The following is a 15,165-nucleotide window of genomic DNA, read 5'->3' as shown; positions in this document are numbered from 1 at the left end:
CTGATGGCTCTGCCCTGACATTGCAAGGCCAACAACACATGCTTCTTTTCATCACCTGGGATCGATGACTCATCCCTCTCTTAAAGTGTGTAACAAAACGGATGTAGCTGTTGTCATCCTTGTTACGAGATGTTTGGAGGAATTTATTTAGGAGCCACGTGGGCGTGTAACCCCAGGAAGACGTTGGGGGGGTAATTAGGGAAACCAGCTTACTTAACCTCCTCTTACTTCACCTTGTAATTAGCGGCCGGAGCAAACGCTGCTATGCCTCATCCTTACAAAAACAATGTTTATTAAGAACAGTCCGAGGACATACGCATTATGAATAATTCCTTTCATTAAAATGCCGACATCTCCGTTTGGAGCCCTGGAAATCCGAGTGATTAATTTATGACTCTCCCAAGAATGTCCTCCAAACGCCTGCCTGTTGATTGCAGCGCTGCAGTTTATTTATTAGCTGCTCCGATGCAATTCAACACACCCTGACAATTAGGCCCAAGTTTTGCATATCGCCTTACACTTGTCAGCTTGTCTTCACGGTCCACTGCAAATAGCCTTTTGACGATATAGCCTTTATAGTGAAGCACGATTTTGAGGTAATTTTGACTCAATTTCTTCCCGTTTCCCACTGTTTGATAGGCTTGAACGAAAATGCAGTGTCAGGTTCGTAGCCAATTAGAGCGAGGATGTGGCCCTACCACATTTCAGCGTTCGAGGAAAAAGGGAGTTGTGCCTCTGGCGTTGAAAACGAGCCTCTGCTGCCCCTTAGAAATAAGTTGGGAGAGGGGGAAAGGAGCGGACTTCTCCTTCAGGAGGGAGTGATTAATTAGGTCGGAGGCAAATACTCGTCCGCCGCTTTGTGTATCCAATAAATTAAGGGCTCCTGAGACTTTTACGCACACAGGTGAAGTGTTTGGATGCGCGCACAGGAGGGAGCGTTGCGCGCCTTCTCTGCAGACGCGCCACTTTATTTAAGGATAAGCTGGACGTCGACCCGGACTGTTCCACGTTGAAGAGCCACTTCTCTGACCCATCGAAGCCCCTCTTTGGATCGCCTTCATGTCGTTTCTCAAGACGCTGAGAAACACCAGAGGTAAACTCCATATTACAGAGATCCCAGCAGTTTGTGCAGGGCTCAAACCGCCTGGCTGCTGGGACTCGAACATGTCACCGAGCCATCAGCTCAGATTCTGTTGTATTTGCCGGAGCTATGGATAAATATCTGTTGTCATACGGATTGTCAAAGTTTTGTCAGGAGATTAACTGTAGAGGAGTTGTCTGTTTGGATCACCATGCAATTTGACAACAAACATCTAGAAAAAATGGAACTTAAGTTATGGTTTAATAAATACACAAATACAATAACTTACGTATACAATTGTAGATTTCATTAGGCAATAAGTTAAAGGGTTACGTTTAATAGCACAGAGGGTTAATGACTGAAAATTTCCTAAATAAATAATGAGTTATATCTAAATTACTCTTATTCAGTTTTAACTTAAATTCATATAAATCGTGCCCTGCAGGTTAAACTATTAAAACTAACTTCTGGTATCTAACTTTCAGTTCTTTGATCGCACACTGATGGTGGGAAGACAGACGCTCCGAATGGACAGCGGCACTTGCTCCGGGACGGTTGCGGACGAAAGCCCCGCGTCGAGTCCCAGCTCAAGCCCCAGTCCGGACGGTGGTCGCCGGGAGCTCCAGCGAGGCTGCAGCGGCGGAGGCGGAGGCGGCGGCGGCCTCGGCGGCCTCGGAGGCAGGGGTCGGCCGGCGGCGGCGAACGCGGCTCGGGAGAGGAGCCGCGTGCAGACGCTGAGGACCGCGTTCCTGGAGCTGCAGAGGACTTTGCCGTCGGTGCCGCCGGACACCAAGCTGTCCAAACTCGACGTGTTGATACTAGCCACCACATATATTGCCCATTTGACTCGGACACTGCAGGAGGAAGGTGCGGAGGAGGGAGAGAGCAAAAAACAAACAGAGGCGTTACGCTCATTGAAGGGTGATGGCTACCTGCACCCAGTGAAGGTCAGTAATAATGCAAACAACAATAATGACAACCACCATAATGATAATCGTAATTTATGTTTGTTACATTTGTTTTATGCATCAGATTGTGTATTCAGCATTAATTTAGTTTCAAAATTATTTGAGTAGATCTGAAAAAGGAAAACTTATTATTCTTATCTTATATGTTACTTAAATTGACATTTCTTCTATGCATGTAGCATCCTCCTCACCGGCCTTTTGGGGCCTATTTGAGATATATAAATATATATATATATTTATCCATTTTTCTTTTACTAACATATGAAATGTCTTTGCAGAAATGGCCGATGCGCTCCAGGTTGTACGTCGGGGCCTCCGGTCAGTTCCTGAACAACACACACTCCTCAGAGTCAGAGAATCAAGGTCCATCATCGTCCACCTCCAAGAAATAAATCACTCTATGGAGCAGTTTCACAATTGCATGAGTTGACGATGTTTCGGGCCTCATCACGTGTCCACTGACTGTAGAACAATGATCCTTCACCTGATTTCACTCCCCCCCACAAGCCCTACCAGTAGGAAGACGTTGTAAATTAATATATTACTTGTGAATTTTTATTGTATATTTTTTTTTCTCCAAAAGAAGGCATTTTGCATTGTGTTGTTGTTATTTTGGCTGATCCTTGTTTTGCCCTGCATCGTGCAGCTCCATACATGTCGCGATCATCTGCAGGAAATTCCGCGGGGTACCGAGTCCGTCATGCTTGAGGTGTGCACTTTGAGTTGAAAACATTTGCACTAAATGCATGTGTGAATAACTTAACATCTGTCATGTGAAGTGGTCTGTCAGCGAGAGTCAACAATGGGGGCTCTCCAGCTCATGTTCCGGCTCATTTTTACACGCATGCTTGTAAATGTGTTTGTGAATAAATGACCTCGGTGAAAGAGAAGACGAGTCTCCGAAGGTCTTTGACGATGATTGAAAGAAAAAGAAAATAAAATCTATGAAAACCGCCCCAGTCGATCAGACTTGGTTATGTTATTACAAAGAAAATAATACAATTTATATGTATTTGAATAATATATAATCCGCATTTGTCAGGACACATTATTATTATTATTATTATTTGATAATTTAAGTTTATTCTTGTGGTCATTGGTTGATGTACTTAAACTCAGTTACAGGCTAGACTCAGGTTTTAATAGATGAAAACATAACATTGATTTGCAGCATAAATACTGACCTCAGTATTCTTTAGTCTGGTAGAGATCAAATACATTAAATGAGAAAATTAAGAATATTATACAGATAGATGACTAAATGTATGTAACATATTGTTTCAAGTTCAGCTGGGCTTAAACTTTGACAACAATGAGTTTGAAAAATAAATCCAACAAGAACCAGGCTACCCATATTTCGAAAAATCAACACCAGCTATTTTCATGACGTAAATAATAAGAAAATAATCACAACATTGTATGGGGGCAGAAGGACAGTAAATATGTATTACTAACAGTTTGTAGGATATCGGGGAGGTTGTAGTTAAAAAAAAGTCTCTAATCTATTTTGAACGTCTTTTATAAATATAATAAAATAACCAGGATTCCAGTGCTGGCACTTGTGGGTAATGAAAAGGAGTCAATGCATTAATCAGCGGGTTTACTTATTGCAATTTAAACGTCATAAATATCGCTGGACGCTCCTCACCACGCGCAGCAGTGCGCAGATCTACGGCGCAGTGTCCGGAGCCGGGACCGGAAGAGCTGCCTCTTGTCCCGGAGACATGGTGGAGAGCGGTCGTCCTTCCTCCTGCGTCCCGGCTGAACGATTACCTCTCCGGGATGAATCTCCACCAATGCGGGTAAGTGACGGTGGAGCTGGGGTTTTTGTGTTTAATTGTTGCAACTCGTCAACGTGCTCCCGAGCAAAGTCGGTTTCAAAGTCGAAACCGACGCTGGCCTGCTGGCAGTTAGCATGAAGCTAGCTAGCATGTCCGCCACGTGGGTAACACGAGAGCGTGGTGCAGCTGATCTGCAGTGGTTCTCGTGATGATTTCAACACCGTAATTACCTGTAACATGTCCGGTTAATACACTCAGTCAAAGTGAATCAAGTTAATTTCTCTGATCTCTTGGCAACTACCCTGCAACCACACGTGGATTTGAAATGGAGCTGGAAATTAGGGCTTAGGTTTTGTCACATCAGAATTACTTTTTTTTGGTGGGTTTTGCATACAAGGCTCATTTTAGAGTAGATGAAAACCCATGCCATGTTGCAGGTGGAATGCAGAACCAGTCGAACCCACCGAACCCACCGATTCAGTTTCGATGTCTGTCTATAGACGGGTCCCATCCCTGAAGTAACGTAATAAATCATTCTTAGAGACAGTTCAAAGGAGGAAGGCGCCCCCCCCCCCCCCCCGTCACTCTGCTTCACACAGCACCCTATCTGGCTCTGTCCAGTCGTCAGCAGAACAGCGGCTGGTCAGGGAATCGACCCCCTCTCCTCCCATTATTTCACTGTGGAAAGTCCTCATGATCTCTTCTGAGGACTGGAGGTCATGGCAGAGGTCGTGACCTGCTGTTGAACCCGTCCTCAGACCTGCGATGTTCGCCGTGCTCCCAAGCTGCGTTACACTGTCCCCTCTGACCTTCGGGTGATCACTCATCTGTCCTCGCCATATTGGCTATTCCTTCAGTACTTCTGATTCATGCGAGCTGAGAATCAATACGAGACTCCTGAGGGCAATTAGCGGTGAGGTTTGGTTAAGTTGCTGTGACAGACTTGTGAGGTTTGAATCGTGACTGCATATAGGGATGAAGACTGGAAATGCATCGTGATTTTTTTTTTTTTATGCATGTGGCTTTTTAGGAATGCAGGGGAAATGGCTGATTCAAGCAATAACTGGCCCATGATAGGCTAATATATTTGAAATCAACCAATGATAAATGTCTAAATGCTCAGTGTTATCGTGGTATTTGTATCAGATGTCTGACCAGCACTGCAAACTTCAGATGAGCACATGCCTGTCCATCTGTGGATGTTACGGCGATTGGTGTTCGCAGTTTTTGGTTACGGGGTATTTTTGCTGCTAGAATAATGATGACTTCACTCTATTGCTGTTTACCCATCAGACAATAAGGTGGTGAAACTGTGACTAACTTAAACAGCAGCCCAATAGGTTTTTTTTATATATATATATTTATTATATATATATATATAAATATATATAAATAAATAAAAGATGCAGATAATTGTTTTCCAACGTTAATCTTAGTCCTGTAATTTCTCGTTTCAGATGCCTCGGGTTACAAGATGTGGTGCCTGGAGATGCACCTGATGTAATCATGCGTGTGTCCTGTGCTAAACAGGAGGTGAGTTCCTACATGTATTTCTATATTTTAAATGATTGTGGTAGAATTGCATTGGCGAGCAATGCTAAATGCGTCAAACTTGGACAGAATTCCCAATCCCAATTGTTTGTTACGCATTGGCCGCTCTTGCAGCTGGAATAGTGATGAGTTAGAAACTTTGCCGTTTACCCGTCAGACAACAAAGTGGTGAGACTGTAACGACTGAATTACCAGCTGCAACTTTATTGTCACCCTGCTTAATCCAAACCCTATGGTGTGATAGTTGGTCAATCCCATTCCTTTTTTTGGTTTTTCCTTCAGTTGCCTCTGACTACATGAGATGACAGGATGAACCTGGTGTCATCCCTTGTGTCCTGTGCTGATGAGGTGAGTTCCCTACTACAGTGCGTCCTTTTAATGCTCCTGGAGCACGGTTATATTTAAAATATTTCGTTTGTAGCATAGGAAAGCATTTATCAATAAATCCAAACTGGTTAAATATCTTAAAATCCTGATAACTACTTTAGTTTAACTTACTGAATAGCAGAAATCCAAAATGGTCAAGTCTATTATCTTACTAGACTGTGAGCCATGGCAACTAATGCAGCTGGAATAGTGATGAGTTAACAACTTTGCCGTTTACCCGTCAGACAACAAAGTGGTGAGACTGTAACTACTGAATTACCAGCTGCAACCTTATTGTCACTCTGCTTAATCCAAACCCTATGGTGTGATAGTTGGTCAATCCCATTCCTGTTTTTTGTTTTTCCTTCAGTTGCCTCTCTACATGAGATGACAGGATGAACCTGGTGTCATCCCTTGTGTCCTGTGCTGATGAGGTGAGTTCCCTACTACAGTGCGTCCTTTTAATGCTCCTGGAGCACGGTTATATTTAAAATATTTTGTTTGGTAGAAAAATAGCATTGGAAAAGGTTTCTCAATAAATCGAAACTGGCTAAATATCTTAAAACCCTGATAACTAGTTTCAGTTTAACTTACTCAATAGCTATTAAGTCCAAAATGGCTCAAGTCTATTATCTTACTGGACTGAGCCATAACAACTAATGCAGCTGGAATAGTGATGAGTTAACAACTTTGCCGTTTACCCGTCAGACAACAAAGTGGTGAGACTGTAACGACTGAATTACCAGCTGCAACCTTATTGTCACCCTGCTTAATCCAAACCCTATGGTGTGATAGTTGGTCAATCCCATTCCTTTTTTGGTTTTTCCTTCAGTTGCCTCTGACTACATGAGGTGACAGGATGAACCTGGTGTCATCCCTTGTGTCCTGTGCTGATGAGGTGAGTTCCCCACTACAGTGCGTCCTTTTTAATGCTCCTGGAGCCCGGTCATATTTAATATATATTGTTTGTAAAATAATAACATTGGAAAACATTTCTCAATAAATCCAAACTGGTTCAATATCTTTAAACCCTGATAACTACTTTAGTTTAACTTACTGAATAGCCAATAAGTCCAAAATGGCTCAAGTCTATTATCTTTCTGGACTGAGCCGGGACAACTCTTGCAGCTGGAATAGTGATGAGTTAACAACTTTGCCGTTTACCCGTCAGACAACAAAGTGGTGAGACTGTAACGACTGAATTACCAGCTGCAACCTTATTGTCACCCTGCTTAATCCAAACCCTATGTTGTGATAGTTGGTCAATCCCATTCCTTTTTTTGTTTTTCCTTCAGTTGCCTCTAAATACATGAGATGAAAGGATGAACCTGGTGTCATCCCTTGTTTCCTGTGCTGATGAGGTGAGTTCCCTACTACAGTGCGTCCTTTTAATGCTCCTGGAATATGGTCATATTTAAAATATTTAGTTTTTAGAACAATAGCATTGAAATACATTTCTCCATTAATCAAAACTGGTTAATTATTTTAAAATCCTGATAACTACTTTAGTTGAACTTACTGAATAGCAGATGAGTCCAAAATGGCTCAAGTCTATTATCCTTTTGGACTGTGAGCCATGGCAACTTTTGCAGCTGGAATAGTGATGAGTTAACAACTTTGCCGTTTACCCGTCAGACAACAAAGTGGTGAGACTGTAACGACTGAATTACCAGCTGCAACCTTAGAGTTACCCTGCCCAACACTATTTTTCTATTTGGTCAATCTCATTCATGTAATTTCCTGTCATTCCCTCAGGTGCTTCAGATCATATAATATGGTGGCTGGAGATGCACCTGAAGTATAATCCTGTGCTGATCAGGAGGTGAGTTCATAACTACAAAATGTTATTTTTTTTACATGGCACATATTGATGCTGCGCATAACAAGATGATTATATCTTAAAACAATTTGGAAGGCAATGCACAACTAGTCCAACCTGGTAAAGTATTTCCAAACCAGAACTATTACTTGCCCCAAAACGGCTCAATTCTTAGATGATTTTATATCTTTAACATTGAGAGCTGGTACCTCTTGCAGCTGGAATAGTGATGAGTTAACAACTTTGCCGTTTACCCGTCAGACAACAAAGTGGTGAGACTGTAACGACTGAATTACCAGCTGCAACATTAGAGTTACCCTGCCCAACACTATTTTTCTATTTGGTCAATCTCATTCATGTAATTTCCTGTCATTCCCTCAGGTGCTTCAGATCATATAATATGGTGGCTGGAGATGCACCTGAAGTATAATCCTGTGCTGATCAGGAGGTGAGTTCATAACTACAAAATGTTATTTTTTTTACATGGCACATATTGATGCTGCGCATAACAAGATGATTATATCTTAAAACAATTTGGAAGGCAATGCACAACTAGTCCAACCTGGTAAAGTATTTCCAAACCAGAACTATTACTTGCCCCAAAACGGCTCAATTCTTAGATGATTTTATATCTTTAACATTGAGAGCTGGTACCTCTTGCAGCTGGAATAGTGATGAGTTAACAACTTTGCCGTTTACCCGTCAGACAACAAAATGGTGAGACTGTAACTACTGAATTACCAGCTGCAAGTATAGTTTTACCCTGCCTGGGGCGCTGTTGTCCCAATGTTCTGGTTTTCACAGGAAATGCCAGCTTGACCCATCAACGTGTAATGTTCGAATGATCGGTATAGAACTGATTCAGCTGCTGTAATGGAGCCAAAGTCTGAGTGCTAGCGTTATCTCATCCCTGCTAAGTAAAGCTGATCCTAAAATGTACTCATGTTCATTTCACTGGTTTATGCCCCGTTTTTGAAGTAGTTAAGATGAAATCATCTTATCGCCGTTTACCCATCAGACCAAAATGGGCTGCTGAGATTGGGACTAACTGAACTAAAAGATAAAGGTGTAAAACCATAGATAAGTGGATTTGTTCCCCCCCAATTAAACTGATTATTTTTTATTTATTTGCAGGGTTACGGAGCCAATTGACTGATCACAAGTTTATGGGGAAACCAAATTTCAAAGGTAGGTACCAACTCCCAATCCCTTGCGACATAAAGCTGTTTGCACATCATTCATTCTGTCATCTCTCTGACTGTTGTCATGTCTTTTACAGTGTACCTGGAACGGATGGATCACAATTTCGCAGATTTATTAATATTTTTCTGAATAAAACTTATGAATAAAAAAAAGCCTGGGCTTGATATGAGTTTTTTTTCTTCCCCTATGCACTTCTTTCCGTTATCTATTTTAAATGTTTTTGGTCACCTATTTCTAGCAACTCTTTAACCACTGCTACACTAAATTCAACATGTCTTTGTGTGCCAGTATCTGTTTAATGAGTATACAGCTATGAAAGGATGAACACTAAGTCTAATCAGTCTGTGCGATGTAGTGCTGCTTACCTGTATTATTGGATCTTTGGAGAGATGTTACTCTTCTGTGATGTAATTGTTTGCGCCTGGTGCGTAGGCGTAAATGAAGCGCAGGATATTCTGGTGGAGCATATCCAGTGCCATGTCTCTTCTGAGCAAACCGTCCACATCTTCCAGGTCATAGGGAAACACTGCGTCAGGTGGAATAATGAGAGCAGAGGCCCCTGGAGGAAGAAGGAGGCAAACTTACAAAAAAAAAAATCACAAAAGAGACTATCACAACAGAACTTATATTCAATGATGGAAGATCTTTGAGGAATGATGTGTTTGTAGTTGGATTAATATGTGGGAAGGGTGAAGTGATCATTCATTTCGTACCGTGCTTGAGAGTGACGGAGTTTTCACAGAGTAGCACAGCGATGACAGCGTCTTCCTCCAGCACTTGTGTTCTGAGACTTAACTTGCAGTGAGCTTCAGCCAAAGAGATCCTTACAATAAAACATGAATAGTGGCGTTTAAATGAACAAGTAATATGCTGCATGTAAAGACTTTAAATTTTCATCACGTGGGATGGTAACATGATACTGAGTTGTACAGGTAATAAATAAATTTTGAATTAAAACTCAATTAAACATGTTTATTCCGATTTATGTCCACAGGTTTACTTCTACATACTTCTACATACACACTTACTTCGTCACTGTGTTTATAAACATCTGTCATTGCCAAAAGAAAAATGGTCTTTATGAAGGAGTTCTCCACCTAGTGGATATTAAATTACATTACACCAGACTGACTCGTGATCTTTACATAGTCTCTCTGGTAATGCACAAAAGTGAAGATGGAATATTAAAGCAGCAAGTATCAATATTAAATAGAGTGCTTACAGTAGTTTGATAGAGGCCACTGATATCTTAACACCCTGACTCTGGGTTCTGACTCTACGGCTGGCCATATAGTAACCGTGGATCATTTTCTCAGCTCCAGGACTAAGCTCCACTTGTAAACTCCGAGCGTGGGCTACCAGCTGGAAGATAAAGAATTCAGAACAGCAATATAAATTCTACTAAAATGAAGAAACTCTAAAATGAAGACAGTGAATTTATATAAAAATGACTTGGTGCCTGACTTCCTGGTAGTCGTGAGAGGAGAACTCCCAGCAGGATGGGTAGAGGGGTTTTCCAGGCTGTACTGACTGCTGGAGGGTGTGGACAGTCTGGGCGAGCAGGGCCTGCTCTCCCATCATATCCCTACTCCGAATGACCAGGCCAAAGTTGTCTGCCAGCTGAAGTTGTACGGGACCCATTTCCTGCTCACAGAGAAGAGCCTGGGCATCAGAGAGTTGTCTAATGTTTTCAAAGTTCTAATATGATAATTATAAATAGGAAAAGATCTTGACATCTAAAGAAGAGTCTACAGAACTGTTATACAGTTTGTTGTCTACAGCTTCCCTGCAAAAGAGGAAACCAAAGCAGTAAATATTCTCAAGGGCTTTGCTGTGAAGTCATGTTTTCTGGGCAGGGCATTTCCTTCAACAGAAGTAAATTGTCTCAATTTCCTGTTTTGCATGTGCTATCTACAAACAACATCTCAGTTGAATGTAATGGGATTTTCACAAAAAACGTAATTCAGACCTGTTTGTCCACATTGAGATGATGTTTTAAGTGAGCTATACAATACTAATACGACACCATATTGTGTTTGGACTCACTGCTGTGCCCAGTACAGTACAGTCTGTCCTCCCTGAACGTTGAGAGGGGTCTGTGAGGGCCCAGAAGCTGCAGTGGAGCGGGAAGGAAAGCTGCTGGTCAGCATCCTCACCGTATTTCTTTCCTGGGATGAATACAGACACCGTGCGGCTCTCCAGAACTGAGAACATTCAAATGATTAAAATACAATTATTAATATATTTGGCAGAAATTACCAATTGTTTTTAAAGCTGCAATAATCCTCTCATTTAAGCTAATGCAAAACTTATTTTATTAATCAATTTGGTGCTTTACCTGATTGGATGGAATCCAACTTGTCCTTCTTGTAACACCCAAGATCTCCTACCATGCATATGCCCCCGGTGGCTAGCAGGGCAGAACCAGCATGGATGTTGGCAGTGCCTGCTCCATGTTCGTCCCGGGACAGGGATGCAAACATCTCCCCCGAGGCCTGATGTCTGACCCCGCGAATGGCCAAACCCAAACTGTATGTCAACAATCTAGCACAAACACGAAGGGTGATGGGTAATGCGGAAGATTAAAGTCTCTGGAGGCATAATTCAAGTCACCTAGCTTTCCTTTACCTGTCTAATACAAGGGTGTTAGTAGTGATGACGAAGAGATCCAAGTTGTGACATGTCTCTTTTGCATCTGCTCTGGTCTGGACCAAGCTGAGCAACAAACCCAGCTTCAGTGTGTTGTACAAGCCGGGAGGAGAAACGTCCAACCCAAAGCAGTGAGCTACAATAGCAGAGAACCTCCAGGGAGAAGAGGCTGTGGCTTTCAGCAGCTCTTGGAACCTGACACTGACTTTATGGGGATCTGTAGGTAGAATTGTGATTATATAATTCAATGTGGTAACAATGCACGATTTTGCATATCAGATGTGAAATTTATTATCAGAATCATATAGTGTTAAGTTGTTATCAATATGTGTGTGGCAGGGATTTGTGTAGACTCAACGGTTTTAAGATTAAATTATTTACTGCCTTACGTTCTGGCTCCCACGGTCGGACGCTATTGGCCTCCACACTCCAGGTGATGTTGGGCCACTGGTGGACATGTGCAGGAATTCCAAGCACCCTGTAGAGTCGACCAATTCTCATCAAGTTACACAGCTCATCTGTGTGAGTAGGGGAAACAAAGCAATAACACTCAAAGGGGTTGTCCTCGATTATTGAGGAAACATGCAGGCCACCTACAAACCACTGCCAAGAGAAACAGAGCGAGGCCTTAAGAACAAAGATTTCTCTGTGTGCGAAATGCACAGACAGCTAATGAGTGTTCCTTCTACTTATTAGCATATATGTTTAGTAACGGGAACCCTGTGTATTGAATTCCTCCACAGGACTGGGTCAACAGAATATGTTAATCCTGGTGCTGAGATTTGCTAAGATCTCAGGGGTACTGACTGGACAATGTTATTAGAGGGGACAGAAACACTTAATATCCCTCCAGGAGGCACTGTGTGCGGCTGCCTGCACGGAAATCTGTTTATTTGAACTCTCCCCCACTTAGTTTGTGTTCCAAAGTTATTCTCATTTAGGAAGCTGGGGGAAATTAATGACAAACCTCAATACATCTGACTGGGTGTAAATACAAGCTATGACAACCTCATTATTCAGGACTAGGAGTGAATATAAGTAATGAGAAATTGGGTTTTACAAACAAATAATACCCTTTGAATTGTTTGAGGATATTAATCAGCAGTACAGTGTTTTCATTTAGGATGTTAACTTGCAAATAAAAACTTGGCCTTTTAAACCAGTAAAATTCAAAATGTGCTATTGTTCAATGCAAATAATCCAAAAAAGGCATCGCAGGACAGGGTCTCTGAGGCTGCTCCGGCTTGGTCAAGGACTCCTCAACAGAGCAGCCGCATCCTGACATGGATGGTTGAACCAGCTGCCTGGTTAATTGGCAGTTTCCATCAGTCTTCATACCAATGCTGCCACACAGCAAACTGCCAAACCTCATAGCACTAGAGGTTTTCATTGCAAATACTTAGAAGAAAAGATTTAGATGATTAAAAGCTTAATACATGATTAAAAGCTTAATGCTGCTGAAAAATAATTCATACTGCAGGAATGCCTATTGCAGGGTTAAAAAACAGCCAAGGGTACCCTACATGTGTCAGGGGTGCATATGTATACCCTACCAGAAGGAGATGAACTAATTCTGGACTTTTATTCAGTAGTTTGATAGAAAACAATCTTGTGTTCTGCAAAGGATCCATGGATTAAATATGTCCCCCCCAAAAAAGCTATTTATATTATAATTTGTATTTTATACGTTGCTTTGCAATTATATCACTCTGATGTGGACCATTATGCTACAATTAACAGATTTATTTGGATTTAATTTAAAGAAATCAATAAATATGTTGACTGGAGGACATTATATGTAGGTGGAGAGGGGACTTTTGTATGAGCAGGTAAACCTACCTCTGAGAAACAGGGTGACAGACTGGTATCTGAGTGAGCTTTGCTGGTGCCCATTTAGAACGTCCAGTGCTTTGACGTGGATCAGCTCCACCAGCTGTTTGTCTGTCTCCACAAAGACACACACATGAATGAATGCAGAACATAAAAACACAACACACGTTTTTTGTCACTACTTTCTGCCCAGTTATCAATTCTGGTGATAACCCCATCGTCACCTCCCAGAACTCTGAACTTCACATCCTCTTTCAGTTGGGAGCTGCACATCATGCAGCTGAAGTCGTTTCTCACAGTCGCCGACTCCGTGGCTCCAGGTGCATGAACTCGGATGTGGTGGAACCCTAGGGCCGGTATCATGGAAATGCAAAATCAAGTGTGCATTTGAACAAACAATTGTATTACAAATCCAACTGAGTGTGATCTGTCTTAATAGAAGTACTTAAAACTGAGAGAAATCTGCAGAGAGGGTTTCATAGGTAACAAAGTACCAGTAGAGCAGGGGCACTCGTCGTTAACGCAGAGGAACCGGGCCCCCTGGGTGTATTTCGTGACCCTCGTCATGGCAATGACCAGGCCCTCCATGGAGACCGGCCTCATGGGGCCACATCCTCGGGGGAAACTGCCGAGGTCCAACGTGTACTCAGGGAACGGAGGCAGGTGTGTCAATTTCAGTATTACATTCACCTCAAAGAGAACAGCCACATGAGTCACTGTTACAACAGGATGATCCAGTTCAGTCAGATGCAGGTATGTAAGGTTCATTGTGTTAACCGCTACTGGTTATGGCTCTTAAAGGGATGGTTAACCCACAGAAATGAAGATTCACTCATTATCCGCTCACCACTACGTCGATGGAAGGATGGGGGAAAGTGTTTGAGTCCACAAAACACTTTAGGAGTCTCCGGGGGAAATGCTGACTCCTTCTTCAGACGTATTAAAACAACAGAGAAAAAAAACATAAAGTGCCTCCATTCTGCTCATTCAAATTCGACTTGAAATGAACACCGTATTTTTAGCCTAACCATGATCTGATATCCTCTTGGACTAAAAACATGGTACTCTCATGGTCAAATTTGAATGTCAGAGCTTACAGGAGCAGTATGGAGGCATGTTATCATTTCTGTTGTTGTTTTTTTTACGTTTGAAGAACAAATCAACATATTCTTCAATTGTATTTGATTCAGCTGCAATGCTGTTTACCCCTGAATCTCCAGAAGTGTTATGTGGACTCAAACACTTTCTTTTTTGGGGGTGAATTATCCCTTTAAACTAAACACAGTGAGCAAGGTGAATACAACATCTGTGGTCTATCTGTTCAATTGGTCCCACCTGACTCTCTGTGTGTATTTTCTCAACAAGCGAGAGAGTCTGTATGGCCAGGAAGCAAACCTGAATGAGGAATTTGAAAAAAAGTAAATAATTAACCTCACAGCAGTTTACATTGTAAATAGATGGCTGTGGTCTGTTTGGATTGTAGCTGTTTGCTTTGACACATACAGACTGAAACAATGCTGTTGCCTTCAAGGGCTCGTGCAGAACACAGTGGCCCAACACTGCGTCCACCTCCATCACGTCCGAGGGATTCACGGAGATGCAGAACCGGAACACCGCCTCGACATGGTGGGGGTCTGCAGAGGGAGCACAGCGGGAAGAGCTAGCTTAAATGTAGCGCGGTGTTTTTTTAGTTTTTTTAGTTTTTTTAAGCATTTATTGTAGCGACTAGCATTAGGGCTGTTCAGGTTCAGGCTCACCGTCGAACTGCTCGCAGTCCTCGGTCAGTTTCTGAAGGCCACCGCTCCGGTCTAAATACACCACCACGGATTCTTTCAACGATAAAACGTCCGCCATCTTCACTCGATAATAAAAACAACTTTGTTAAAAAGCTAGCATGACGGCTAACCATCCAACGTT

General features: G+C 42.2%; 2 protein-coding genes and 1 long non-coding RNA gene across 7 annotated transcripts; 2 read left to right on the top strand and 1 right to left on the bottom strand.

The window, feature by feature from the left end:
• The first annotated feature begins 1,584 nt into the window (after window positions 1–1,584).
• LOC128425531 (transcription factor 24) lies at window positions 1,585–2,537 on the top strand. The gene is made up of 2 exons (XM_053412164.1): window positions 1,585–2,028; window positions 2,328–2,537. The coding sequence occupies exons 1-2, from the start codon at window positions 1,585–1,587 to the stop codon at window positions 2,439–2,441; spliced, it is 558 nt and encodes a 185-aa protein (XP_053268139.1). The 3' UTR covers window positions 2,442–2,537.
• Window positions 1,815–15,102, bottom strand: mcmdc2 (minichromosome maintenance domain containing 2). The gene is made up of 15 exons (XM_053412163.1): window positions 15,006–15,102; window positions 14,752–14,882; window positions 14,584–14,643; window positions 13,743–13,938; window positions 13,473–13,595; window positions 13,258–13,359; window positions 11,808–11,936; window positions 11,398–11,635; window positions 11,108–11,313; window positions 10,816–10,973; window positions 10,234–10,413; window positions 9,992–10,131; window positions 9,483–9,592; window positions 9,135–9,328; window positions 1,815–1,935 (listed from the first exon to the last, which is right to left on the bottom strand). Exons 1-14 carry the CDS (start codon window positions 15,100–15,102, stop codon window positions 9,162–9,164), a joined length of 2,037 nt encoding a protein of 678 aa, XP_053268138.1. The 3' UTR covers window positions 1,815–1,935; window positions 9,135–9,161.
• Window positions 3,722–8,921, top strand: LOC128425532 (uncharacterized). 5 transcript variants are annotated; one of them, XR_008333154.1, is made up of 10 exons: window positions 3,722–3,851; window positions 5,288–5,363; window positions 5,664–5,729; window positions 6,118–6,181; window positions 6,580–6,645; window positions 7,043–7,108; window positions 7,503–7,569; window positions 7,948–8,014; window positions 8,701–8,754; window positions 8,846–8,921. It is a non-coding gene; the product is annotated as an uncharacterized LOC128425532 (long non-coding RNA). The 5 variants fall into 5 exon arrangements; XR_008333155.1 differs by lacking the exon at window positions 7,503–7,569; XR_008333152.1 differs by lacking the exon at window positions 7,948–8,014.
• Window positions 15,103–15,165: the final 63 nt, after the last annotated feature.

This window comes from Pleuronectes platessa, chromosome 20 (genome assembly GCF_947347685.1).
Source record: "Pleuronectes platessa chromosome 20, fPlePla1.1, whole genome shotgun sequence".
Classification (NCBI taxonomy): domain Eukaryota; kingdom Metazoa; phylum Chordata; class Actinopteri; order Pleuronectiformes; family Pleuronectidae; genus Pleuronectes; species Pleuronectes platessa.
The sequence above is the reverse complement of the archived record's forward strand: the minus strand, read 5'-3'. Positions and strand labels throughout refer to the sequence as shown.

Coding starts and splice junctions, on each gene's coding strand:
- mcmdc2 (XM_053412163.1), bottom strand. CDS start 15,102: ATGGCGGACGTTTTATCGTTGAAAGAATCCGTGGTGGTGTATTTAGAC. Junction 14,644..14,751: donor CAACAGCATTGTTTCAGTCT/GTATGTGTCAAA, acceptor TTCCTCATTCAG/GTTTGCTTCCTGGCCATACA. Junction 9,593..9,991: donor GTGGCCTCTATCAAACTACT/GTAAGCACTCTA, acceptor TTTTATTGTAAG/GATCTCTTTGGCTGAAGCTC.
- LOC128425531 (XM_053412164.1), top strand. CDS start 1,585: ATGGTGGGAAGACAGACGCTCCGAATGGACAGCGGCACTTGCTCCGGG. Junction 2,029..2,327: donor GCTACCTGCACCCAGTGAAG/GTCAGTAATAAT, acceptor ATGTCTTTGCAG/AAATGGCCGATGCGCTCCAG.